Consider the following 27,018-nt stretch of genomic DNA (forward strand, 5'->3'; position numbering starts at 1 on the left):
ACGACTAACTTGTCACTTACATTCAAATTTCACACTTAGTGCACTACAACCAAAACACGAACGACATCTTTAGGTAAAACTTTGTATTACTACATTGCTAAATGTCAGTAGCTTCTAATAAGATGCAAAAGATGTCGCTACTAATAGTTTTATAGCTATAGGAACGATTAAAGTCGGTGTTCCACAAATGGAACTGGGTGCCTTGTAGGGATAAGCGCTCGCGCTGTGAATACTCAAATACGTCCCAATTGGGACGTCTTGTGTTTAGTCTTCGTGTGGCCTGCGTCGTGCGCAATCGCGTGCGTACCACACCGTAAGTTCCTGTTCTTACCAAAATAAATAAAAAATGCCATCGTGTGTGTTTCGAAAGTGTACCAATTATGACTCTAAAGTAAACAAAATACAAGGGATCTCTTACCACATGTGATTATGCAAAATTATTTAGTATTTATATTTTAAATTATTTATGCAAACAATCAAGACGCCATGCGCCATGTTCAAGTTAAGAAAGAGAAAGCGATCTTGTTTTGACGTTAGAGCGATAAGGATGCGTGCGCTGCGGACATAGATTAGTTAGAGCAGAATCGTTAAAACTATAGCTATCTCTTTCATTTGCGTGCTATTTCGTATCTTTTGTTTCACTTATCAGTTACATTTGTCAATGTGTGCAATTTGGAATAGCTCGGCACGGATTCAAATCGTAATTTCTATGAACGTAACATATCTATAGTTCTTTAATATCATTGGCTATAGCCTGAAAACGCGCCGCCGAAAATAAAAACAAATTAATAAATTCAGAATGTAAAATTTCGCTATTTTATTAAAATTTCTGGCGGGCCACTACTTGATTATGGCCATGCGGTCCGCCTATCAACAGTAAGTATTAAAAGGGTTCAAAAATAACCACTCAGACAGCGACAACGCCCCACCCCCTCCGCCGAAGCGGAGGGCGAACGATCATCGAGGGCTGGCAGTAAGGTCTTGTCCGTCGGTCGCCGCGGCCGCGGTGTCTTTGCGGGAAAAAAAATCTGGACACCGCGGGCTAAAATACCACTCCTCAGAGCGGAGCGACACCTAGCGGCAAGCTTGATTAATATTACCTCCTCCTAAAAACGGGCTGTAACAAGCAGACAACTTTGATCACAAGTAATTGATTCAAACGAGCACAGATGTCAGCACTTTGTTTCTTTTGATTGATGCATAAAGAGTTCATTTATTATTTTGGAAAATAGGAGATCTAAAGGGATTAGTTATTTTTTTATTTGACACAACCTAGTATTAGTGTTAATGTCGGGCCAACCCAACACGTTTTGGTGTTTGGTAAATGTTCTTAGGTAACTTTTGTTCTTTCTTATATATTTCTCATAATATTAACTAACGTGTTTTAACTAAATTGCCATAAACTTTTTGGGACCTTAAAATTCAATGAATTTTATGTTTGGTGGTCGGTAACAGACAACAACACTTTTTCAGTGTCATTTAATTGTTTGATTTTTAGTAGACTTCTTGCGAACTTCACCAGGTAAGTTCATAATGAAATTAAAGGAGTATTATGATAATTCGAAATGGATGATTTTATTCTTCTCACTCGTCGCCAACGTCCATACCACGTTGAAAACACCGGTTCTCGTCCGATCACCCAAGTTAAGCAACGTCGGGCGCGGTCAGTACTTGGATGGGTGACCGCCTGGGAACACCGCGTGATGTTGGCTTGTTGCTACTTTTTCTAACTATCAATAGTTTATTAATTTATTACTGCTATTGTTTTTTGGAGAGAAGAAAAGATGTTGATAAAATGAAAATAAAAGTTAATTGAATTGGTAAATATAAAATAAAACGATAAAATATTGATTATGCATAACTTTAATTTCTTTTTTTGGTTCAGTAACATTATGATAGTTTTTAACATTACAAAAATATAAAATATCTCAATATTCGTCTGTAATTCTTAACTTATGTATATTTTAGTTAACGTTACAATCCAATGATATAATATTACGTTATACTATTTCCCCTACTGGTTTTATTAATAGATTGAATCTAAAAATCATTTTATGATTATTATTATACGAATACATTACAATTTTAAATGTAAGTTCTTTCTGGGGAGTTACAGGTATCTATACAATTATTGCTAAAAATATTATATCCATGCAAAAGTTATGCGACAACTTAGAAACTAAGTTTACAATACAAAATCTGCGTTTGGAAAAACTTCACAATTTCTCACAATCAAAACATTTGACCCAAAGCCCTTAGGCACAATGAACTCAAGTTCATAATTCCAATAATAGATGGCGTTAAACGCCAAACGGAAGAATGGCTTCCTATTTGAAAAGGCACGACTGGTGTGTCGGTATTTTTTTTTCTCTTGACAAATTTCGGTTTGTTAGATTCACTTTTCTGGCAGCTTGATGACTGGCATCTGTGAGTATCCCCAGTTGGTCTCGCAGTGGTCAATGAGGTCTCTCTCGGAGTCTGTGAGGATTGACAGGTCGATTTCCTGGCTGTCGCTAAAGGGGTCTGTGTATGGGTAGTGGACCAAGACGCAGCTGAAGTCCACCCCTGATGAGCAGCACCCCAACAACTTCTTCAATTTGGTCGCTGAATCAACCTGTGGACAAGGAAACGAGAACATTAATACATTGAACTAAAAAAAAATAGTATGAATGATGGGTTTAAAAGCCTCTTATTTTGGTTAATAAATATTTTTTTTATCACTTATTTACATTAAAAAACTAACAATTTGCAAATTAATCCTCCTCAAAAGCATGCTTTTGAGAGTTAACACTTTAATTAGATAGATGGCGCTAAATAGGAGTGCGAAAATTATCGTCTCGAAAAAATTAAGAAATCGTGTTAGGTATATGTTAATAAGTAGACATTCAAAAGATAATTACCTTGATGACATGAATGTCATTTTCCACGCAGAAGGCCTGCAATAGGACTTCTTGCATATGAGTCGCGCTGTCGCCAGGTGGCGCCTCAGCGGTCAGGCAGAATAGGGCTCCATTGCAGTTGCTGGAGAGATACTGGATCGCGGGCAGGAGCCCTACGGTCAGCCTCTTCTCGATGCATGCCCTAAGCAGCACGGTCTTTATACATTGTCCGATTGGGCTGTAAAGAAAGAGAAATAATATTAGTTACTTGAACTTCAAAATGAAAATAAACTAACGAAATAGTTATTTTGATCTATCTACCCCTACTAACTTCATAATTGGCGTAATTCTGACACTTCTTTCCTTCTCCATGATTAGCACAGCACTGAATTTAGAGACCAAACTTTTAATTATTATATTAAATGACCATTAAAAACAAATTAAAAAAGAATAATTAGGGTCTCCCCGGCGGGGAATCGAACCCCGGTCTCCCGCGTGACAGGCGGGGACACTGACCACTATACTACCGAGGACGTTGTGACCTTCAGTTAAAATTTTAAACTTAAGCGAAGTAGGTAATTAGGTTAATGACCTTGAATGAAGTTCTATGACCGTGCTAATTTTTCGTTGCAAAAATAATTAACTCGTTAAATATAATTAAGTTAACTGTGCTAATGTGGTATTTTATCGAAAGAAAATCTTCATTGTCGAAGAAGTTAATATTTTTCAAGTATTTTTCCTCAAACTTTGGTAAAGTTAAAAGATCAATAAAAGTCTTATGAAATCTTGAATGCCGTGCGGAAAAGTTATTCTAACGTCGGATTTAAGTTTAAGTATAAAATTATATTGCACAATATTAAATAATAATTACCTTTTAGCCGCAACTCCACTGAACGTCTCCGGTTTAACGGGAACAACTGAATCCTTGTACATCTTGCTTTTGAAGTTTATACTTTTTATCTCGTAATCACTAATTGATAGCACTTTCCACTTTTCGGTGCGAATTGTCACAGGCACACTTGCACTTGTCACAATCAATCCGGTTGGCTTCACAGGTATTTCAATAGATAACTTGGTACACGAGTTCCGAGCGTGCGTTATGTCACAACGATTTCACAACTTTGCGCGGGAAACAGGCGTGGTTTCGCTCCGAGCGTTGGCAGCAGAATGGCCGCCATGTGACGCATCCACGTTTTTATACCCGCGTGCTAACGTGGGGTTTTTTGTCAGTGTGTGCGTGGCGCCCTCCGCGGACAAACGCGAATTACTCGGAAATCCGCTCGTAGTGTGCTGTCTGTGTGTGTTTGTGGAAGAAATTCCCGATATCGGAGGCAAGTGTGGGGCATCCAGATAACATTTCTCTGCTGCAGGTTGCGACGTGTTTGTATCATCCTTGGATTTCCCTTCCCTGCCCCCCCTCAGTCGCTAGTAAACTTTATTTACATTTGTGTGCGTTGAACTGTTGTCGGCGCGCGCTAGTGTGAATTCGTGTATTGTCCGCCCGCTTGGGAATCCCAACGGTTTGGGTTTTTAGTCGGAGGAAATCGCAGCAAAATCGGAATTTGTGAGCGTAAATAGGTTTAACAATTATGCTACTGTTGAGCGTGAAATTAGATAACCTTGATTTTGATTAGGGTAATCAGAATAACCCACTACAATCAAGATTAAAACTTACACGTTACAAAATGTAAACATAAGGGGTCAACCAATGGAATCATCTCACGTGTATATTATTGAACTTACCTAAAATGTGGAACATCTCACAATGACATGACTAATTCAATGTTATTGCTCAATCTCTCTTAAAAACTAAACAGTGTTGAAAATGTAGTAAAAACCCGATATGTTAATAACGTCAGTAATTTGAATAAATATTATTTTCGCAATTTAGGTAAGTTTTGTTTTAAATTTCAATACCTATTCTCTGAAGTCCGTGCTAAAACAACGCTCTCCTCAATTCAGAAATACCCCGATCCAAATTTACCCCAAAATCCCAAATACCGAAATTTTGCCAAAGCTCCTTTTCAAATTATTCCGGGAACAGTACTTTTCCACATTAATACTTCATCATCAAATCATGAATTCTCATCATCAATCTACAACTCTACCTCAATTTGCTCCATTTTACCATACAAAAAGTATTGATTTGATTACTCATCCAAATTTTGGAAATTCTTAAGATAAAGTACGTAAAAGTGATGGTAAGGATAAGGAATGTATTGAATTTGTGCAGTCTTGAAGTATGAATAAGATCAGCTTATCAGGTTGTCAAGATAAAAAGCAAAATTCTTCTTGCATCCTGAAACTAAATCACGTAGAAACCTAAGTAAGTAATTCAAATAAAGGAAGACACAAATTAACAAAATGCAAATGAAGAAAAACGAATTCATTTACTACAATGAGTCATCATACATTAGGCAGGTAACCAACCAAACATAGATGTAGAGTTAGATAGGTACTTACCTACATAATAGCTTATTGTATTTGCAATATTTTACGTATTTACAGATCTAAGAATTACCAAAACGTTGATTTCAGTTTGTAGCCAAGAATTTCTCCCGAACCCTTGGTCAATATCCCAAAATTCTTCCTACAATGGGTTTAGCAGGATTTAGGAGTTTTGGGACTCGTGCTAAAACTCCATATGAATTCCCATTGGGTTTCAGGGCTTTGGGTTATCCAGGTTTACTAGGGTTTGCATGAGAACAGTTTAATATTGTAAACAAAACAATACAAGTCGCTAATAATAACGTTAAAGTTAAGAAAGGAAAACCCTCCGTGGGAAATACAGTCAGAGAATGGTGATTGGGTTTTTGTTTATTTATTCTTGCTAATTGGTCTCGAGAACAGATAATAAATGAGTTATGAGACATGTAGGCTCTTCAAAAGCATAATATTTTTGATTTGACTGTTACTATGCTTTGTTTATCATAATTATGGAATTGGAAATGATTTGAGGTCTCGTAACTAATAAATCCAATGGTTTTAGCTACATTATCATAGGTGGTCATATGGTAATGAAATAATCGTTCTAAAAGAAAATTGATTTTGATTTCGTAGCCCTAGCCTAGTAATCTAGCATTTCGCTTAAACGTGCGATTGAGGTCAAATACTTGTCTTGTTCTTTATAAAAAAAAACCTATCATCGGTAATCGTGCTTGATATCACACAAATTCACCCACGAGCACTAGTTTTAATCTGTGCCACGAGTTAAAAGGACCACGTGCAGCAAATTCTTCAACCTGACACACATTCGTGTGTTTGTTTACAAATACTATCTCTGCTCGTGCAGTTGAACAATGACAATCATCGAGGTTTGTTAACATCGTTAACACGCGTCCAGGCCAATGATCTTACACGCCCTCATCACGAATCACGATCAAGTTGTCAATAAACTTGACCCCGCATCTGGCGATGATTTTATAAACGATACTAACTGCGACATTGTTGATAATCACGTTAATATGGGTACGAATGTAGACGCTCTTATCACAAAGTTTTGTCTAATTTGGAACACGCAGCATGATAGTGATATGATCGTGAATTCATGATATGTATCGTACAATTTGGAACACATAGCATGGCTGTGAATGCTGTGATAGTATATAAAAGATGAACGTGAAATGCAACGTAAAGTGTTATTTTGCCAGGTTTTCCGTTCTGTAGTCAAACCGGTACCCTTTAAGCTTCGCAAAGTAGTTACTAACTAAACTCGAAGACCTTTAGTAAAAGAACACAAACATTAAGTTTGAATTTTTAACAGTCTAACGACAAAAACTCAAGAATTTGTAATAATGCCCACGCTCTAGCTATTACTTAAGTGAGCAAAAAAAGCAATGACTTGGCTAAATAAGTGTAATTAAGAAATTTCATAATCATTAATAAACAAACTACAATATTTAAGCAAACGTTTCAAACCAGTTATGTGGGGTTTCTAAAAATATAATGCAAGTGACAAGTAAAATACCAGTTGAACTTCTAAATTTGCACTTTGAAATAGGATTAAAATAACTGGTATTATAAGGTCAAAACTTACGTATTATGGTCATGAGCTTATGTTGACTTTAGACCCAATAAAATAAAAGTAGGTAAAGGCACAGAATAAGTAATGGTAAAGGTCCAGTTGTTGTAACTTCCTACAAGTCATGGCGCCTTTGCGATCAAGTGGCTAGATCGTAATTGCATAATAATATCTCAAGAGTAGAAAAATTGTAGAACTACACGGTAGATGTTCCCCAGTTTTATGACATTGCAGACTTGAATGAAACAATCAAATTATTCGTAAATATGCTTTCGATCTTTGGAGGGCTTTGTATCCATCTTCCCTGATAATTCATATGATGAGAGTAGAGTCATAATTATGTTAGTCTATAAAGTGTTAACTCTGTAGTTTTTACAATTCAACCACCAAGAGGCCAACTCCAACCACAACGAAATATGTAGGGGTCTAAAAAAGTTAAATTTCTGTGCAGTGACTCAAATTGTCGGAAGATACTGAAGTTAAAATGAAAGGAAGAGATATAAAAACCAACAATAGTTCTGGTCAAAGTATAAAAGAATCAAGTTGGGACACGTTACAGTTGTAAAGCTTTAAGGGGGCTGCAGCTGCCGATAAGAAACGAAACCGACCTCTCCCAAAAGGGGGAAGGGCAAAACATGTTTTTGTTGTTAAAACTTGATTTGACACGCACAAAGAAGGACTGGGTCCTCTTTATTAACAAAAAATTTGTGTTGGAGATAAGGAAAATACATTTATTAAACTGTCTGCAATAATATTATGGGATCATTTTTTTCCATATTTTATCTAAATTTCCCCCTTTTTTGTACAATCGACGTACGTACGTAGGTAGAGTTTCTAAGGACAATCCTAGGAAATAAACGCACGTCTAATCCCACTAAATTCAGTGGTAACACATAGGTAATAATGATAAATTCACATAATATCATTTTCTAGATAGGAATTAATCTGAATGCGTACGCAAATGCAAATTATAACATTTATTTCCCAGTGCAGATGTAGAGTGCATTATCATTATTAAGGTCAAGTGTGTTGCAAGACCTACAAATCGCTCCTTGGGAACTTAGATTGTAGTTTGTTGCTCATATTATTTCTGTTTTAGTACTGATGATCAAAATACTTAGGTCTAAAATTTTTATTAGATCCCGATTCCCGACTGTTGAACTCACTCACTTTATGATCTTCATTTAATTTTACTTAGTTTAGTGTAGGGTTGTTGTCATCACCATCATCATCATTTCGGCCACTGGACGTCCACATATATACGAACATAGGCCACCCCAATGATTTCCACATCGCCCGGTTGGTAGCGGCCTGCATCCAGCGCCTTCCTGCTGCTATCTTTAGGAGTTTTTGGGTTATTATCCATCAACAGCCCTTTACAGTCCACTGCTGGACTATGAGCCTCCTCCACTATAGTGGAGGGTTTTGCCATAATCTCCACGCTAGGCAGGCGGGTTGGAGATCGCAGTTTAAAAGATTGATGTTTTTCAGAGAGCGCTGCTGCCCATTCTCTGTTTGATGTGTAGTCCCTAAGTCGCCTCTTACGACACCCGCGGGAAGAGTAGGGGTTGGTGACAAATGTATTCTACTCTGCCGTCACCACACGGCTTAGGGTTATTATTAGGGTTATTATCCACATGGATATTTTCAATTTCCTTAAATTCTAGAGTACCTAATGATTTTGTTTTATTTTCTTATCGAATATTTTTTCTTGTGTGCGTAATAGTGCATGGTAGTCAATGGTTTAGATATATATTTTTTTTACTTTGTTGTCAACCCAGTTAACGTGGAGAATTTCCATTTGGTTTGTACGACCAGCATTTGTAATTATAGCAAGATGCGGGTGCGGAAATTGGAAGAATTTCTCGTTCTAAATTGTCTAATTTATAGAAAAAAAAACCCAAAAAGTGATAAAAAAAATCCTGTTACAAATCAATACTTTTAATAAGCTTCAAATAACTAAACACAAAATTGGTTAGTTAGATGCGTAGGTACAAATATTTACTCGTAAATGTCAATGATTATAAAATGGGATCGAATAACAAATTAATTTGAAATGTTTTTAACTTTTTTGTTAAAAACATTTAATACGAATAAGGCGTATTTATTATCTGTTTTGACAGTTATCTGAAATGGGAAAAACCGAACAGTCTTCTCATTATCAGTCATGTTTACATTGTTAAACTGCGATTTCTGAGATCTCTGAAAAATATAAAAAAGTTTAGTAATTTGTTATTGCGCCTTTGAACTCTTAGACTTAGAATAGTAAAAACGCTTGACTTACAAATTGATGAGAATTTTGTTGTTAACACTGTAAAGTCATCGAGTATACAAGTAATTTCAATTTTATTTATTTTTTATTCAGAAAACACTGGTCTTTATAATACTACAAACATGGATTATTTTAATTCATAAACACAAATCTTATCTACTCAAAAAGAAAGAGTCCTACTATTTTAATTTTCAGTTAACTATAAATAAATTAATTTCTATAATATTTTTTATCAATAACAAAATAGTCCAATACATAGTTTATTTCGTTTTATTTACGTCAACGTCAGAGGATAATATTTTATCCTTCTTTAAATAACATTAAATATTTCTTGGTAAATCCTTATAATTATTATCTAATAGAATTTAATTTGAATTGCCCTAAAATTGTCCTGTTTATGATCCCGAATATCTATTTCCAGTAATTTACCTTAATTTAATATTTTAACGTTAATTCACAGCTCTTTTTGCACCAGCTAGCGTTCGACAGAAGCTTGATATGCCATTCGGATTTACGTCAATACTAGGTACTATCCTGTTGACAATAATACTCTTGTTTTGTTAATAAGCACTAAATAGTAATTAAATTCATTTATCTCTCGTTTCCGTGAATTAACCAAATCTCATTTTATCGGACATGTGGTTTCGACATGTTGAATTACAATAATAAAATTTCCTGGCGTTTGTTTTGAAGCGAACTTCAGGATAAATAATAGTTTTATGCAAATATGACGTATATTATTCATTGATTAGGGACAATCTAAAGCTATTCTGATTTAGGCATAGTAGAGTAGGACCATCACAATATCACCATCCTCCCGTGGATGTATTAAGAGGCGACCAATGTTTCCTCCAAAGCGAAGAGGAGAGATTTTTCGAATAACCAATCAATTTTGTTATTTCCACATCACCTCAGCCCTGCTCAGCTTTGGGAGAAATATCACCTGTCTGGCCAGTTTGGGGAATTCAGGTGTAAAACTGTAAATCCTCCACATGCTTCTGGTAAATTAGACGGTCGTCCTCCTTCAGTGGAAACTAAATGACCTGCTGATGATGATGATACTTTTTCTAGCAGCCTCCATCATCAGTCACCACTCATAGCTTACTAGTCTCTTATATTAATCTTCAAGCTCCGCGAATCTAGACACAATAGATAATCAATTGTTATGACATTAATTAATGCCGTCTGGGACTCAATCGGTTAATAAATTTTCAAAATCCTGCTTCCTGTCTACCAAATATGGACTAAGGAAATAAATCAAATAAATCGTGTAGATTGTGTATGTCTTTCCTCATTTAATTATTAGATAGGCCTATTTCAGGCGATATCCGCAGAATTATTGTTAAACTCATTTATTTGTACCTATAATTTGTTATATTATAATCGCAATGACGTCTATAGTGGTTGGAGAGGGATTGCCTGAAAAGATGGCAATAAATAAATTGGTACATAGACTAGAAAATGTATTACATCGGATGAGGATGGAGCCAATTCAGCCAAATGTCGTCCACGGCTGGACAAAGGCCTCCCCCAAGGATTTCCACAAAGACCGGTCCTGCGCTGCCCTCATCCAGGTGCACCGTTGCAACTCCTGTGTAGCCAGGATCTACAGCTGGACCGCCAATAAAAACCCAACCAGTGAAGGTCAAGTTTGTCTCAGGGGAAAGTTAAACTGTCATTGGACCCGCAACGAAATTAATCAGAAGAACATAAGTGGAGTATGAACGAAGTTGTCACCAGACTTGCCCCCAGTTATCAAACCACACAAAATGTAATAACAATGACAAGAAATTATATTAGTTACACAAGTCGACTATTTCCAGTCGTTATGAACCCAGTTCGCAATCGACTTAGATAACTCTTCTAAATGAATTTGTTGTTGTTACGTCAATTTAAGTTAGAATTTTCTCAGAAAATTCTGTTTTGATTTATTTTGTGCCACGATGTAACTTCCCAACTCCCAAGGTAGTCCCTCGTTAGTCTTTTGTAAGAAAGATATTTTGGGATATAAATACAAAGCCAATACTTATTGGTTTGGTAACTGTTGTTTTGTTATTATTGTATTAAAACAGATTGTATTTTATATTTAAAAGTAGTAATTAAAATATTGTTCTTAGGACACTTATCGGTACTCTACAAGTTAGGTACTAGAAAATTCCTACAAAATTCATTAGATGCGATTTCGGTAGAGTAGAATAGGAACCAGGACCACTTTTCCTATTGGATATTATGGGACAAATAGGCGAACATCATGTCATTTTCTCCTCAACTCGTCTGGTCATCGGGGTGGTGTATGCCAAGTTATTTAGTCCTCCATTTGTCTCTGGCAAATTAGAGACGATCCTACTCCTATAGTGGTAATTATATGTCTGATGATGGAAGGCGCTGGACGCAGGCCGCTACCAACCGGGCAAGTCCGGGCAACATGGAAAGCATTGGGGGAGGCCTATGTTCAGCAGTGGACGTCCTATGGCTGAGATGATGATGATGATAAAAAATAAATTGATAGTGCTATACTAGTTACGAGTGCTCTCTAAAGAAATATCAAAGAAGTTGGGTAATAATATAAAAAAGGTTAAAAAGGTTAAAGGTTACCTAGAACTTGTCTCAGTAGCAGATGAGACAATAATTTAATCTGAAGCCTTATAACCTCCTACGCAAGCTACGCCTCTGGAAATTGCGTAAATCTTCTAACTGCTTTAGTCATTCTCTAGAATTTTACAAACGAGATTACGAGTATGATGGAAACTAAAGAAATAGTGTCCTTGACAAAGAAAGTGCCCACGCATATAGAGCGTATTGCGTAACATCGCTCTTATTCTGCTCAGAATAAGGTCGTTTCAAGTTCAATCTGAGTCTGCAATAACTATTGAGTACAGTCGCCTATACATGACTCTACATTTTTGTTCGAATATCTCTCTCATATACTAAAATTACATTAAGATCTATGCCAAAGTTTAGATTGATGTTTTTTCAGTCAAATGACGTTTACTGCTGCACAAAGGCGTCCCCCAAGGTTTTCCATAATTAACGGTCCTGCGCTGCCCGCATCCAGGTTCTTCTCGTGACCTTTACTAGTCGTCGGTCCACCTAGTAGGAGGCCTGCCCACGCTACGTCTTCCAGCCCGTGGTCGCCACTCGAGAACTTTTCTGCCCCAACGGCCATCGTCTCTGTGAGCTATGTGCCCCGCCCACTGCTACTTGATTCTGCGAGCTATGTCGGTCACTTTGTTTCTCCTGCGGATCTATGAGATTGATGTGCCCGTTCATTATCGTAAGGGCTTGTTCCCACGGAGACATGCCGTTTTTTGTAGGATCCCTTTTAGTAGTATACGTGTTTTAACGTTCACACGACCATCCCGTTCGCAATGTCCCGCGCAAAAAACCCGATCCGTTCCAATTTCAAATACACATGTGTTTACACGACAGTCCAATTTTCCGGGATCCTGCTTTACTGTGTCCCCTAAAACTGGAATGAGCCCTTGATTACTCAATGTTTAACTTAATGTGCTATCATTATCGTAACGCGTGCCATTGCTAACGATAAAATAATGGGTCACGAAGATAGTTCTGGTATTTCTCGACATTAAGACCTTATCAGCCTTTGCTTTGGCTCGTGATATTTTATAGAAGTTATCATAAATCCTTTCGTAGTACAATCTTCGTTTACGTTTTTAATTGCTACTTTACTACGCAGGGTACTAATCATTCGCTATCACACGTGTTTACTCCTAATCACTAAAGTAATAAGCAAGCACCTGTACCTCTAGTAGGAAAAACTTTCGAGTTCGTTTCGTTGCGTATTCAAAGTGTCATCGAAAAATTTTGTATGAAAAATTAAACAGCGCCCCCTAGGGCGGCTATAATATAGGGGGCGCTGTTTAATTTTTCATACAAAATTTTTCGATGACACTTTGAATACGCAACGAAACGAACTCGAAAGTTTTTCCTACTAGAGGTACTGGACTCATCACTAATCTAATGCATACAGGCTTTTAATCACAGCCATAGTGGCGAATTGGAGTTCCGTATTACATATTTTGAATGAAAGGGGACTACTTTAAGACCACTCTTTTAAAATAATAAATTGTCAGTCTGTTACTCTGTTACAAATCAATTTACTCACCTACTACAGTCGCATTATTTTGAATATGGAAGATTGGTGTCTACTCGTATTTCATTACCTCATTGAGGAATTTCCTTCCCCTCAAGAAGAGTTTCTCCTAACCTGTCTGGTCAGCGTAGGGAGTGTAGGCTAAATCCTACATTTGCTTCTGAAAAATTAGAGAGGGACGTGTTCTTGCAATGACTTGATGAATTTTGATGGTGGTAGTCATTAGGTAATGACCATTAATAAAATAGTGATTACGTTGATTGAGACCTGCATTATGTGCTTCGTTAATTTCTGCCCATATTTTTGAAGTAGTTCAAGTTTTTTATGGACGAAATCAAAGACAAAAGCCAGTAAATCACACGAGATTCTGCTACCATCATGGTGACCATGAACTGCCAAATTTTATGACGTAAATTGTGGCAAAAAGCGTGTAATCCGCTACATCTGTTTCTTGTGTTTATTTGTTATACTGTTGCCATCTGAAATTACTATGTGATTAGTGATTTATGGTTGGGAGTTTCATGGATATTTGGAAAGAAACAAAAACTACCTATTTACCGAATATTTAGACTAGAAAAAGTACCCCAGATCATTGAGTTATAATGTCTGACTACGCTAGTAATATTACTTCAATGCCCCAGATACAGATTAATTTCCATGCTTCCATCCAGTCTTTAAATTTTCGTTGTAAAATGGGAAGAAATTATGTCACAAGGTAACTTGATTAGCCCACCTTTCAGAGAAATACACTCTTAACTTCTACAAGTAGTTTTCTCTTGTTATAAAATAAAGTTAGTATTTATTCATCTTCATTTAATTTCGGGTCTGACTGAGTCACATTATGACAAAGGAAAGGAACATAGCCGGAGGGTATACTGCCTTTATCTGCCAGATATCTCTATCCAATAAAACCAAAAGCTTTTACAAACAGGTTTCTACAATATCAGAGGCTTTACTAGCAAAATTCCTAAACATCGCAAAAGGGCTAGCAGATTTCCTGAGGCTCTTCACCCCAGTATCGATCTTTCCCACAACCGGTCAAGGTCGGCCTGCCCTTCGCCCTTGCCCTTCTAATAATTGGAGCACATTCTACGAAGGGTTATGTTGTGGAACCCATCGGCTTTCCATCGAACACCCCACTTCTAGGAAACGGCATGATTTCCATGTTGATATTCGGTGATTGGTGACAGTTCTATCGAACTTTGGAAGTCGTCAAATATTTATATTATGTTCTTTATCAATTGTATTATTAAGGGTTTCCCTGAAACAAAAGCGAGTTCAGGGACTTTTAGGATATCAATTGTTTTGGTAAAGAACCGTCATTTATTTACATATACATACTTATCAGTTGTTTTTAACGAACTGTTACACCACAGTTATCCTTCCTTACAATATTACTATAGATAGTTTTACAGTCTAAACAAGATAAGGTGATGTTGATTGCATAAAAACGTCTGTGTTTACATAAAGTTCTTGTAGGCGGTTCTCTGTCAATGTCTTTATCAATATTAACGTTTAAATATTGCAGAAGATTACAACACTTTTCTCTGGGCTTACATTATGCACTCAACACAAGTTGGTTTAAAGGTTGATACTGAAAGGTTGGTAGCCTGATTATGAATGTGTCAATAACAACATAATTATTCAGGTAAATAAATATTAATGTATCTTAATTTAAAAGAGTCGCAAAAGCAAAGTCAATAGCTTTAAGGTAAATAGTCTCCGAAATCCTGAGGTCATCAACACCGTCCTTCTGATGTAAAGAACGATAACCTTGGATGATATTATGAAACAAGAAGAGACGTAGTATCATGATGACTAATCACTAATGATGGTACAGATGACAGCACTTCAAGCTGAACAGTAGTCTCTATATCGTAGGCAATAGGAGCTAATTTGCAAGAAAACTTTGTAGTCCGATTTGATGGTGTCACTACTGTAAGAAGGCTATGAAGAAGTGTACTACTAAGGCCCGATTCGACGAAACTTTTATCCGAGAATAACTCCTGGTAGGTATAACTGGCATATTGACAGTTTATACCAATCAAAAATTGTCTGCTTTATTTGAGAAATATAACAAATGAATCCGAATCCGAACTGAACACAAGCAGCTACTAGCATGAAAGTAATTTAATAATAATGACTGATCCGAAAATAATCTCTTGAATAGAAAACAATGTGAGACAGTCAACCTTTCAAGAATAATAAAATACATGCAATTTTAAAGATGTGTTGGAATCAAGGATACAGGCAAAAAGATGTTTGGAAAACTTAATCAAATATTGCTACGGTGTACCTTTATCAGAAAATTCAGAATCGTGTATTATATCGTTTCCGTGAAACCCTTTTGAATTAATATTTATTCAAACTTCTGTTGAACTTTAGGGCGTTGGTCTTTTCCTGAATTGTATTTCATTTTCCTCTCTAATTTCGTTGGTAACACGAAAATGTAAATCTTATTACGAATTGTAAATGCGACTGTTTCAATGAACTCTTGGCTCTTCTTCAAGAGGTTATTTCTGGATTTCAGATTAAACGCTCGTGTAATTTAGAGTTAGATGTTGTTGGAATTATTCAAAGTATAGTTTTAATTTATTAGGAATCGAAATTAGAAATACGGATATCAGATCATCGCTATTAAAGGTCTCATGGGATAGGTAGGTACCTAAGATTTTAAGAATATAGGGAAAATAAAACAAGGCAGCTATGCAGCGACTTATTAAAAGAAATTGTGTTAATTATAGTATCACGCTCGATGGACCAAACACCTTTAGAAGATTTATGCCCGTTTTCACCATCAATAGCTAATTTTTAAGTGACCCCTATTAAAACAAAATTCATATTATTATGTGGGTCACTTAAAAATTAGGGATTGATGGTGAAAACGGGCATTAGTTGCTTTCTGGTGCTCCTTGGGACGACATAACCATATTTGTGTTAGTAACAGTTAATACATTACATTATGAGCTCCATCGACCTGTTGTATAACCTGTACTACTCTTCACTTGAAAGCACCCACGCCTTTTTCATTAAAATCTTAATTTAACTCGACTTTCTGAAATTCTGGAAATATCCTCAAAAACTTCCTTTACAAATGCGTAACGACGCAGTTTTTAGAGGATTATTTTTAGATTTTTAACGCTAGTGTGATTCAGGGCAATATTATTAGCATTCCGCTAATTCTCATATCGTTATCACAACTGTTTCTAACAGTCTGACCTGATAAGCGTTGATAAGATAAGGATTTAATCGATTGGGGCACCTTTTCGGAGGCAATAGAGGTGGTTTTGGTCTGGCAAGGAATTGCGCAATGATTGTTACTACGAATTCGCGTTTTGACACGTTCTTGATAAGATAATAGAAGGTAAATTGCGCATTTGTCATGATAACCACATGGTTTAGTTTGCAGTGCCGTGCGCGGGAGTTGATATTGATTTGGCGCCATTGGCACGCGATCGTACGTCATTTGTTTGATTTATATCTACCTATGTGGTCTGTGGTTGTATGACAGAAGCTGTTACTGCGTTTCATTCATGAAATTATGAAGTTTTTATAGTATGATGTACTTACAAAAACTATTATTTGCTATGTGTCTCATCACGTCATGTTTGTTTATTGTAAACTTTTGTCTCTGCGGAAAATATTGAGTATTGTTTAACAAAATCTTTAGTTTGATTTCCAACATTAGAAATTTTTAATTGAACGAAAAAATAACTAGAAACTTTGCTGAGTAGAGTACAGAAATCAGTCAAAAAAAGGATACCAACCTAATAAGGGTGAGAGGGAATTTGATTGAGGTCAAATTATTTGTGCCGTTGACACGAACGACACATTGGAAGCGATTAAAGAAGAAATATGTGATCATCAGGCCTCCTCAACCCGTCTGGCGTGGGGACTGGGGAGTTTAGGCCATATTCTCCGATGTCTTTTGTGAATTAGAGAGAGTCGTGCTCTTGTAGTGGAGATAAAATGATCTGATGATGATGATGATGATGATACAAAAGACACAAATGAAGAGGTACCCAAAGATAAAGAAGTGACGACTACCAATTATGTTAATGATTTATTTAGAATACTAGATTTGGAACACGGAAATCTAGTTATAGCTAAAAACAAACAAACCAAAACAAAGATGTGTGAAAAACTGTTAAAGACAAGCATTGTTCGAAGACAATACAAGACATAGTTTATTTAATATGTTAAAATCTCAAGAACAGTTCTAATTTTGATGAATTACTAGAAATGTTGTAGCCAGTTTTGGTAAAATAGTGCAAATTAACATCACACTAAAAGTTAGCAGTTATATTCTGCGTTGTTATTGAATAAATATACAAAATAGTCTTTAATGAAGGCATTGTAAAGGTCCTTCATCTCGGAAAAGGTAACAAAAGTTTTAAGAATTTAAACATTGAACATTAAGTTTTTCTTAACATTATGTGGACATTATACATATTATTTCACCATCTTTTTCAAATATTTCAATGGCAATTATAGTTCATTTAAATAATCAGTTTAATTGTTGCATCACAGTTTTCATACTTTCCTAAGGCATCTTCAAAAGATACGAGCGTTATCGATATCATACAGGCCAGTATGTCCAATACTATAATCCGGACCTTTTCAAGGCAGGCACTTACAGGGCTGGTAATGTACCATCCTAGACTGCATCTCACTTAACATCAGTTGCTATTGCGGCCAAATACTTGCCTTGTTCTGCATTTAAAATATGGAACTGAAACAACTTCAGTCCAGATAGTATTTCAAAAATTTCCGCCACCTCATAATTTTGAGAAAAATTTTCCTTTCATACATTTTTTTGTGGGAATTTTACTAGTTTAACAAAATCAAAATTAAAATCAAAATCAAAAAATATTTATTCAGTTTAGACCACAAGTGGCACTTATGAACGTCAATAGAAAATAATAAAAAAAGAAAAGGTAGCCCTTATGGGGCACTTTACATGTCTCCTTATCTTTTGGGCCCTACCAGCGCTTCGAGACAAACATATGGCAAGTGCTGAGAAGAAACGCCGGAACAAACTCAGTCACCACTTATTGCCAGGAATTATCTAACGGTAAGAATAGTCAAATTTAAGTACATCAAATATGTGCAGACTGAACTGACCACGCATCCTTGATGATAACGATGATATGTTTAGTTAAACTTATTAATGATCATGACTGCTCAATGAATCTATTAATTAATGTGTCATTTAATGGTCAACCATCGCGTTAATTTTATGTAATGGTACTTTCTTTAAATATTAATTAGTAGGTACTTCAATCCATATAAGTAATGGATTACACAACATTTTACAATTTTGCTATGGAAACAGATTGTTGCAAAAACAGCTACAAATAAGCCTTATCTATCTCTTATCACTGACTTGGCAACTGAACTTAAAATCAATGCACTTTGAACACGGGTAATAAAAATAGTAAACACAGTAAAACCCAACTATAACGGGACTATTCCCACCTCTCGTTCCCACTGCAATTCCTGTGTAGCCATGATCTACAGCTTGACCGCCAATAACCCAACCAGAGAAGGTCAAGTTTGTCCCGGGGGAATGTTAAACTGTCATTGGACTCGCAACGAAATAAGAACATAAGAGGAGTTCGAAGTTAAGGTTCGACTTCCCTCCAGTGCAAAGCGGATGACAGAAGACAAAACAAAGGTTTAAGTAACCTTTAAGAAAAGATACCATGGACAGTAAGAATTTGAACACGACAAATAAAAATATTTATGTAAACAGAGTAAAACCCAATGATAATGGCTATTACGGTAATTAGCACATTACCTAGTACCAATCACTAATTAGATATGACAGTTCTCTGTAATAAGCATTAAATATTTTCCAAGATAAGTAAGTTAATGATAAATGTTATTGACTGATTAAAGAGGAATTTTATAATGAGGAAGCTATTATCTTTGCCATTTCCAATTATGTCTATTTTTAATTACTTATCGACAAATATTTCTAATAATTACTGAAATTCTGGATTTTTGCTGATTGATTTTGTGGGCTTTTTATCATTGATAATGATTTGTAGGCCCTTCGCAAGTAACTGATTTTTTATCCGTGTTTGTTTTCATTAATTTCGTGTTTTATTATTTTTTTACTTCTTTGATGATTATTTTTTTTAATGATTCTTTCTTTTTTTTGGTTTATTCCATGTTTATTCCCTACCGTTACTAGATTTACCTGTTCGAAAATTTTACCTGCTTACAGATCTTGTCTTGAATCTTTGATCATAGTTTTATTAAAGCCGAGTTATTTATAGGCTCTTTCGAATGCGTTTGGTTTTACCAGCAGTTAAAGATTCTAAACCGACTCTTAATTAAACCTTAAATGAAAACTATCATTGCTCGGTCTAAAACTACTATTTAGGCCTTTTACAGTCTTCAAATCTTTTAATACAGGCCTAAGACTTTTATTTGTAACAATTTCAAAAATTGTGCCCGCATCTACCCAATCTGTTGGGGGAACTCCCATTTCAGTAGTAAATCAAAACTGTAGTTAACTTTGAACTGTAACTACATCGGAATAAGAACTAGGAGTTCTTCCTCGATCATTGTTAATTCAAAGTGTGTCGCTACCATTCAGTTGGTGAAGTACCTTGTATTGTTATGGCGGGAAGGATTTACCGCGGGTAAATTGTGAGGAAACAAATGATAACTAATTTTTATTACGTCGAAAGTCCACATCAGACCATACATTTTTGGTGTTATAATCGCCTCTATTCCAACTGCATAAAATGCAAGTATTGTCTTGACATGCCGTCGTGTGTACGATAGTGAACATTCCCTTCGGTGTTTTACAGCATGGAAAAGTAACATTGTCTGTATGAATCATTAGATAAGTAGGTACTTACTTAATTATGCATTAGTTAGTGATGGAGATATTAAAGGTTTTACAACTCAAGTCCGACTATGTCCAACTCAAGACATAGAGGAAAAGCCAAGTTATAATCACCATAAACATTTTATAGCCTGACCAGGAACATAAAAACCCTCGCCATGTTGCGGAAAACTAATGGTACTAATTTCTTTTAATGGCAACAGTAACTGAAAACTTCATTGACATGTCACCTTGCATGTCAGTCTATTGTTGTCAAAGTGTAAACAAACTTTATTTTAAATGTGTGCAATTGATTTTGTGAATTAAATTGCTAAAATATTTTTATAGTCGTGAAAGAAAAGTGGTTCACAATGTGTTAATGTATTTATCGAAGAGAAATACTAACGGTTCGGACAATATTTTCATTGAATAATGTTTCCGACAAAGGTTGTCAAATTGACTGACATGTTTATGGTATAGTACAGTCCACTATGAAAATTAGCTGTAGTCTGTTTCAACTACCTATTTTAAAGTTTTTTGTCACTTTCTAAGTTTTGAATTTTATGGAATTGGGAAAGAAGTACCGAGTTTGAAGCGTTCATGAGCAGACATTGCAGTTGAATATTCAAGTTCTGAATTTGATTATTGATGAATAATAAAATAAATCCTACTAGCTCGATTGATGGTTTCATTTAATTTATTTAAACCAGGTTACCTTTAATAATATTTTTTCGGTAATTTATGAAAATATCAAATTAGCCCGTAATCCTGAATCCTGATACATAAATTTAGCCTATTAATTTAACACATGTACGACTGTACCCAGTGTTGCACTATCAAATGCAATTGAGGCGCCTCTATGCCAGGGTTTTTATGTTCCTGGTCAGGCTATAAATGGTTTATTATCACGGTCTCAAGATTAAGATATTGCTGAAATTACTACTTGAGTCCGTTCTTAATACCTAACGACATGGGAATACAGACACACTTTGACTATGGATTTAATTTTGACATAAAATTAAATAAGTACCTACATAATTATCTGCAAAAGGATTTCATCTGTCTCTTTCTATGCCTTATAAACATTACCTTGTTATTATGTCGGATGGGGATTATTAAAATTAACATGGTGTCTTATCTATACTAATATTATAGGTAAATGCGAAAGTAACTCTGTCTGTCTCGATTTCACGCCTAAACCACTGAACCGATTTTGATGAAATTTGGCAGGGAGATAGTTTGAGTCCCGGGAAAGAACAAATAATGATAGTTTTTATCCCGGTTTTTGAAACAGGGACGCGCGCGATAAAGTTTTTCTGTGACAGACAGTATTCCACGCGGGCGAAGCCGCGGGCGGAAAGCTAGTTTTGACATAAAATGAAATAAGTATCTGAAAAAGGATTTCCTCATCTGTCTCTTTCTATGCCTTATAAACATTAACTTGTTATTATGTCGGATGGGGATTATTCATTAACACTGTGTCTTAAGAATATTATGTAGCCCCTTTAGGTGGACGGACGATGTGGTGAAGGTCGCGGGAGGTGCCTGGATGCGGGCGGCACAGGACCGGTCGTTGTGGAAATCCTTGAGGGAGGCCTTTGTCCAGCAGTGGACGTCATTTGGCTGAAACGACTAAATACATATAGGTTAACCTCAAAACCTAGCCTTTTTCTTGGTGATTGATATACAAATACAACTGTCCTATTTACCCCAAAAACCTTGCCAATATCGCCCAAAAACGGCCAGCTACAAGGTTACCCTATTACAGATCCGTTATGCGCGAGGCGGATTGTCCCACATTGGGTTGCGCAAGAGTGGCCGACGGACGTCACACGTGACACGTCTCAAGTTCAGACGTGGCCAAAACCACGTCGATACTTTCTATGTCCATGGTAAAGTGGGGCAATAAAAGATGGATATGAAAGAAAATACGGAGGTATTGAAATTAGAAGAAAATCTGGAAAAATTGTGTGAAAAGACGATTTCACACAATTTTAGAGACGGGGAAATTCAGGACCGAATGAACGTCACACGTGACACGTCTCAAGTTCAGACGTGGCCAAAAACACGTCGATGATTTTTTGTCGATGTTGAAGTGGGGCATAAAAAGATGGATAAATGCAAGAAAATTGGAGTTATTTTAATAAAAAGTTCATGAAAGGGTGTTTTTGATCCACATTTGGGTACTTTCAGGAAGAAATTGATTGCGGTACAAAATGCATGTGGTAATGCATTACGATAGATAAATTATTGCCTGGATTCAATCATGCAGTTTTGAAACACTCCAATCAAAAGGCGAGGAAATGAAAAGTTCCAGTCCTAAAACTTGTCTCCCAGCCATATTTCAAGAGCTGAGCTGAGACTGAGTGAGAACCATCGAAACTCTACCATTTCACACAGTTCATCATTATCAGGTCATAATAGTATCCAAAACTGCACGAAGCGAAGACGGCTCTATCAAATTTACAGGAGCAAATTGAAGATTTGCATTTTCTACCATTATACATTAAAACTAATTAATCACATAGTCTGTAACTAAGGCGACTGCGCTTACCACAATGTAAACAAACATTGGTGAATCACAACTGGTTTTACAACATAACTATAGTTTGGGCTTCCCTGCAGAGTTGAGGTTTGTTATCAATGACTGTGTCGGATTACTCATTTAAACATTACTAGACTAGACAGTTTAATCTTGATTTTGTTTCTAAGGGCCTCGTTTATCATCTGTTCTCTGACAAAAGTGTCAAGTAGGCTACCTAGTCATTCTTTAAAGTCACGAGTAGGTATCAACGAAACTATGAACCTGACAAGATTGACGCTAAAATACTTCTAAATATTTACTTGCTTTAGTGTTAATCAGGAAATTAGTACTCAAAACTTTAACGAAAGGTTTTGAAAGAAGCCCTAAGTCTTCTGGTTCAATAATATTAAAGAATGACAATCTATCACTTGCTGCGGCCTACGAGAATAAGAGTGAGTTCCGCAACGATCGCATTCTAAAACAAATCTCAAAAGTCGATTGGAACTCAAGCACACTATTCAAAACAGCAATTTATTCCAAGACCAATCTCAAATTCTTGATTCGTGACTCTTCATCATCATCAACATCATCATTTCAGCCATAGGACGTCCACTGCTGAACATAGGCCTCCCCCAATGCTTTCCACGTTGATCGATTGGTAGTCGTGCGTGACTCTTAGTCTTGAGATATATCAGACTCTGTCTCTTGAGGTCTCTACCTAAGTTTCCCAACCTTTTAGTACTCGTACTATTCTTACCGGGTTTTACCGCTGTAAAACCGTCAAAATCGTAAATCAGGAAACCCCCTCAAGCTGGATATGCAAGAAACCTAATTTCATGTTTTCTCAGACAACAAAAACAGAGAACAAAACTAAACTAGAGTAAAGATTTTCGCAATGATTTCAAATTCAAACTGCGCAGGATATAACTGCATATAAAATTTTGATCATGAATCATGATAGGTACATACTCATTTTGATAACCGATAGCATATTTGAGTGACATTTAATGTAATCATATCATCAATCTATAGCACTATCGAATCGATCAGCAACAAATTCTCGCGATAGATAGATAATGTAGGTAAATTTAGATTTTTACATTATTTTTCCCAAATGATTCACTGTTGTTGTCAAGGTTAATAGACTTAATTATATGAATATTGTTTTTATCAATTAATTACTTGATTTGATCGATTTTAGGACTTGATTGCAAGGAGCTGTTGGAAATAGAAATCCAGTAATAAATTCTGATAGATGATGGATGGAGTGATGAAGGATAATTTATTCATATTGAAGACGATGATGATCATGATTTAAATCATAATAATAAGGGAACAGGTTGCTATAGCTTGTCAAAAAGTCAAGAGAATGAACTTAAATCGTTTAAAATATCCAAACTGAGTCCAACTACATATTTTGTATGTGTTACTTGGGTGTTACTCATATTTGTTGACATTTTCGAAGCCACATCATCAATAGTCATTCCTTAAGTAATAAAACATACTAATGTAATACGAAATAACACGAGTGTTCAATATTTAATAATGGTCTCAGATTTGTTTAATTGGCGACAATATTACTAATTCCGTTTTAATGAATCACCATCTACGAATAACAATTTTTTTACCTACATCTGTGATTCATATTATTCAACTATCTTATCAACTTTACAACTATTTATAGCATCTTCTTTTAATTTTTTAATTGTATTTTTGTTTCCAAAAATTTGTTTTGTCAACATCATCTTTATTATTAGAAACCACATTGTTTTTATTAGTTTTGCTGAAAATAACTTTGTTTTTATATTTATTTATAGACGTTTTATAATGTGCTGATATGGGTAGTTGTATTTACATAGTATTTGAAACAGAACATAATAATTTACAACATTTCATCATGCAAAACATGATTTACTTGGTACATAACTTGTTATTTGTTATGACTTGGCAAATAAACTTTTGCAAATAACAGTGACTCGTAAATAACTCTTTTGGCATGTGTGCATGATTAGTATTATTTTAATCTATCTTTTCGTATCTTTCTATCATTTTAATCGTATTATTTATCAAATTACCAGTAATCGTGAAGAAACTGTTATGCCAATATTTTCTATTTATCATTTATCGATCAATGGATTATTATTAATCCGATCATCGACATTGATCCGTTTATCAATATTTACATTTAAATATACAGTTAAGATAAACAAGTAGGTAGGTTGGTTGCTTGAATCATTTCACAATAATTTCAGAAGTTGTTAAATATTTTTTAGGTTAGGGGGTCAGAATCCACGTGCGAAAATAAATAAACGTACCTACGAGTATTGTATTGTAATTGTAATGCGAATACCTACTTATTGTGCTAATTTGTGTGGCATATTATTTGAAAACATTAATATCTAACTTGTCTACTTAAAGAAAATTTGTTATGTCGAAATTGTAGTTCTCTTCTTCTGTATTCTTTGTGGAAACTAAATCTTCCAGTATCCGAACTTAGCTGCTATTTTTGGTTATTTCTGTTAAATCTTTCTTGAATGATATCAATACCTTGTACCTATTCAATAAAGTTAAGCTATTAGATTGTTTTGCCTTAAAGTATTTATTTATGATTATTGCCTTCTGATAGGAGTAGACAAGCGATATAGATTAATAGAGAGACTAGTGGAACCAACTTTTATAATTTATCTATCTAATCTGCGTTGCTAGTGGTCTGTATCGATTGCAGATAGTGAACATCAAAAACATGTTATTCTGAACTTTGATTAGGTGCGAATGTTATATTAAGAGGTCGTCTAGGCTGTCTACCTTTTGGGTGGATATCCTACACTGTGCTTGCAGGAAGGTGGCCTCCATTCCAGAACTTTGCTGCCCCAGCCCCATTGGCCGTCAGTTCTGCGTGCTATGTGCTCTGCCCATTCTTTACTCAATAATTTATTGCATCCATAATGTTACAGAGGTGCTATGGTGTTATGGTTTTATTCTAAGATACAATTATGGACCCTGTCGGGCACGGCATTCTAAGAGAGGGGAAGAATTTATAAAAAAATAATTAATTTAATTAATCTTTGCAGCGCCGTTGAATTCAGCTTGCTTGAGTTGCTTGTTACATCATAGCAGTAACATCATTACATGGCTGCTTCATTAGAGCTCGTTCCCACGGCAACCAGTTTTGCAGGGTTCAATTCTGCAGGATCCCGCAAAATTTGGACTGTAATGTATGTTTGAAATTCTAATCACAAAATCAAACCAACCAACCAAACAACCAACCAACAAACAACCCAACCAAAACAAAAAAAAAACGGTTTTTGCGGGACATTGCAAACGGGATGTTCTTATGAACGTTGATATTAAAACACGTATACCTACTACTACTAAACGGGATCCTACAGAAAACAGTTCCTGCCAAATACGGGAAGTCTCCGTTTGAACCAGCCCTAATAGTCTAGTCTAGCATCATTGCTATAGTTGCTTCAGTCCCAGACTCGTCATAACAAGATAACACTAATCGCGTCAAGTCCAACGGGAACACAAAACATAGCTTTTTGATATGTTATCAGCAGTGTAGACCGGTGCCAGTCGCCGATGTCAGCGCCGGCCATGTGGCACCTACCGTGCCTCCTACTTCGCAGATCACATGCTGCGGTGATGCTGGGGCTGTTTTGACGCCTGGTCTCGATAGCAGATTACCCAGAAATGATAAATTGGTAATGCGCAGTAATTGCAGACAGGCGTTGAGGAAATAGACAATTGAGAAATGGAAAGACAAAGAACTAATGCTGGGGTGTCCGATATTGATAACAGATACCAGATAATGGGAATTTGGTTTTGCACAATAATTTTCACTTCACTACCTTTAAAAGACAAAATTAAATAGATGAAGACTGAAGAAGCTTTGGACGAATAGAATATTCATCTCCTGTTGATCTTATCACAAATTACTAAGAATTTTGTGATCTTGTGTCTACTGCAAGTCTTAAATAGTTTATAGGACTAGGATCTACAGCTTAGCCATAAGATCTCAATGTAGGGAAATGACATTGAGTAGTTCCATAGATGGCTTTCTTGGACAAGGAACATGGGCAGTTCTATCAGGTCTTACTTAGAAAACTGAGTAAAGAAAATGCAGACAAGATCTGGAGTAAAAATACCTAAAAATTCAAGACAAGGAAGCGAAGAGAAGCAATTGATTACCTTACCAAAGTCAAAGATGTCTTGAGCAACAACTGTGTCCCGGTACTAACATTTCTGGTTGTTTTAACCCGGACTTAAACCACTATCGTCTAGCTATCTCCGGCTCGGTATTGCAACGCGTATATCCCCAATTGAAGCCGGACTTGCGCACAAGCAAGGCGTTGCAAAACTTCTTT

General features: G+C 35.9%; 2 protein-coding genes and 2 non-coding genes across 5 annotated transcripts in view; 2 read left to right on the forward strand and 2 right to left on the reverse strand.

The window, feature by feature from the left end:
• Positions 1-1,593: 1,593 nt before the first annotated feature.
• LOC135083548 (5S ribosomal RNA) lies at positions 1,594-1,712 on the forward strand. Its single transcript, XR_010259651.1, has one exon. It is a non-coding gene; the product is annotated as a 5S ribosomal RNA (ribosomal RNA).
• Positions 1,713-1,845: 133 nt separating this feature from the next.
• On the reverse strand, positions 1,846-4,050 carry LOC135083500 (growth arrest and DNA damage-inducible protein GADD45 gamma). The gene is made up of 3 exons (XM_063978265.1): positions 3,751-4,050; positions 2,901-3,117; positions 1,846-2,614 (listed from the first exon to the last, which is right to left on the reverse strand). Exons 1-3 carry the CDS (start codon positions 3,810-3,812, stop codon positions 2,396-2,398), a joined length of 498 nt encoding a protein of 165 aa, XP_063834335.1. The 5' UTR covers positions 3,813-4,050; the 3' UTR covers positions 1,846-2,395.
• Trnad-guc (transfer RNA aspartic acid (anticodon GUC)) lies at positions 3,341-3,412 on the reverse strand. The gene has a single exon. It is a non-coding gene; the product is annotated as a tRNA-Asp (tRNA).
• LOC135083498 (electron transfer flavoprotein beta subunit lysine methyltransferase-like) overlaps positions 3,979-27,018 on the forward strand; it is a 37,959-nt gene continuing 14,919 nt past the window's right edge. Inside the window, exon 1 of one of the 2 annotated variants that reach the window (XM_063978262.1) lies at positions 3,979-4,210. In XM_063978262.1, the coding sequence (XP_063834332.1) occupies positions 3,979-4,210 (232 nt within the window). Of the gene's footprint in view, positions 4,250-27,018 lie in introns of both variants that reach the window. The other variant, XM_063978263.1, reaches the window with a different exon arrangement.

The sequence above is a fragment of the Ostrinia nubilalis genome, chromosome 23, assembly GCF_963855985.1.
Source record: "Ostrinia nubilalis chromosome 23, ilOstNubi1.1, whole genome shotgun sequence".
NCBI classification, from domain to species: Eukaryota; Metazoa; Arthropoda; class Insecta; order Lepidoptera; family Crambidae; genus Ostrinia; species Ostrinia nubilalis.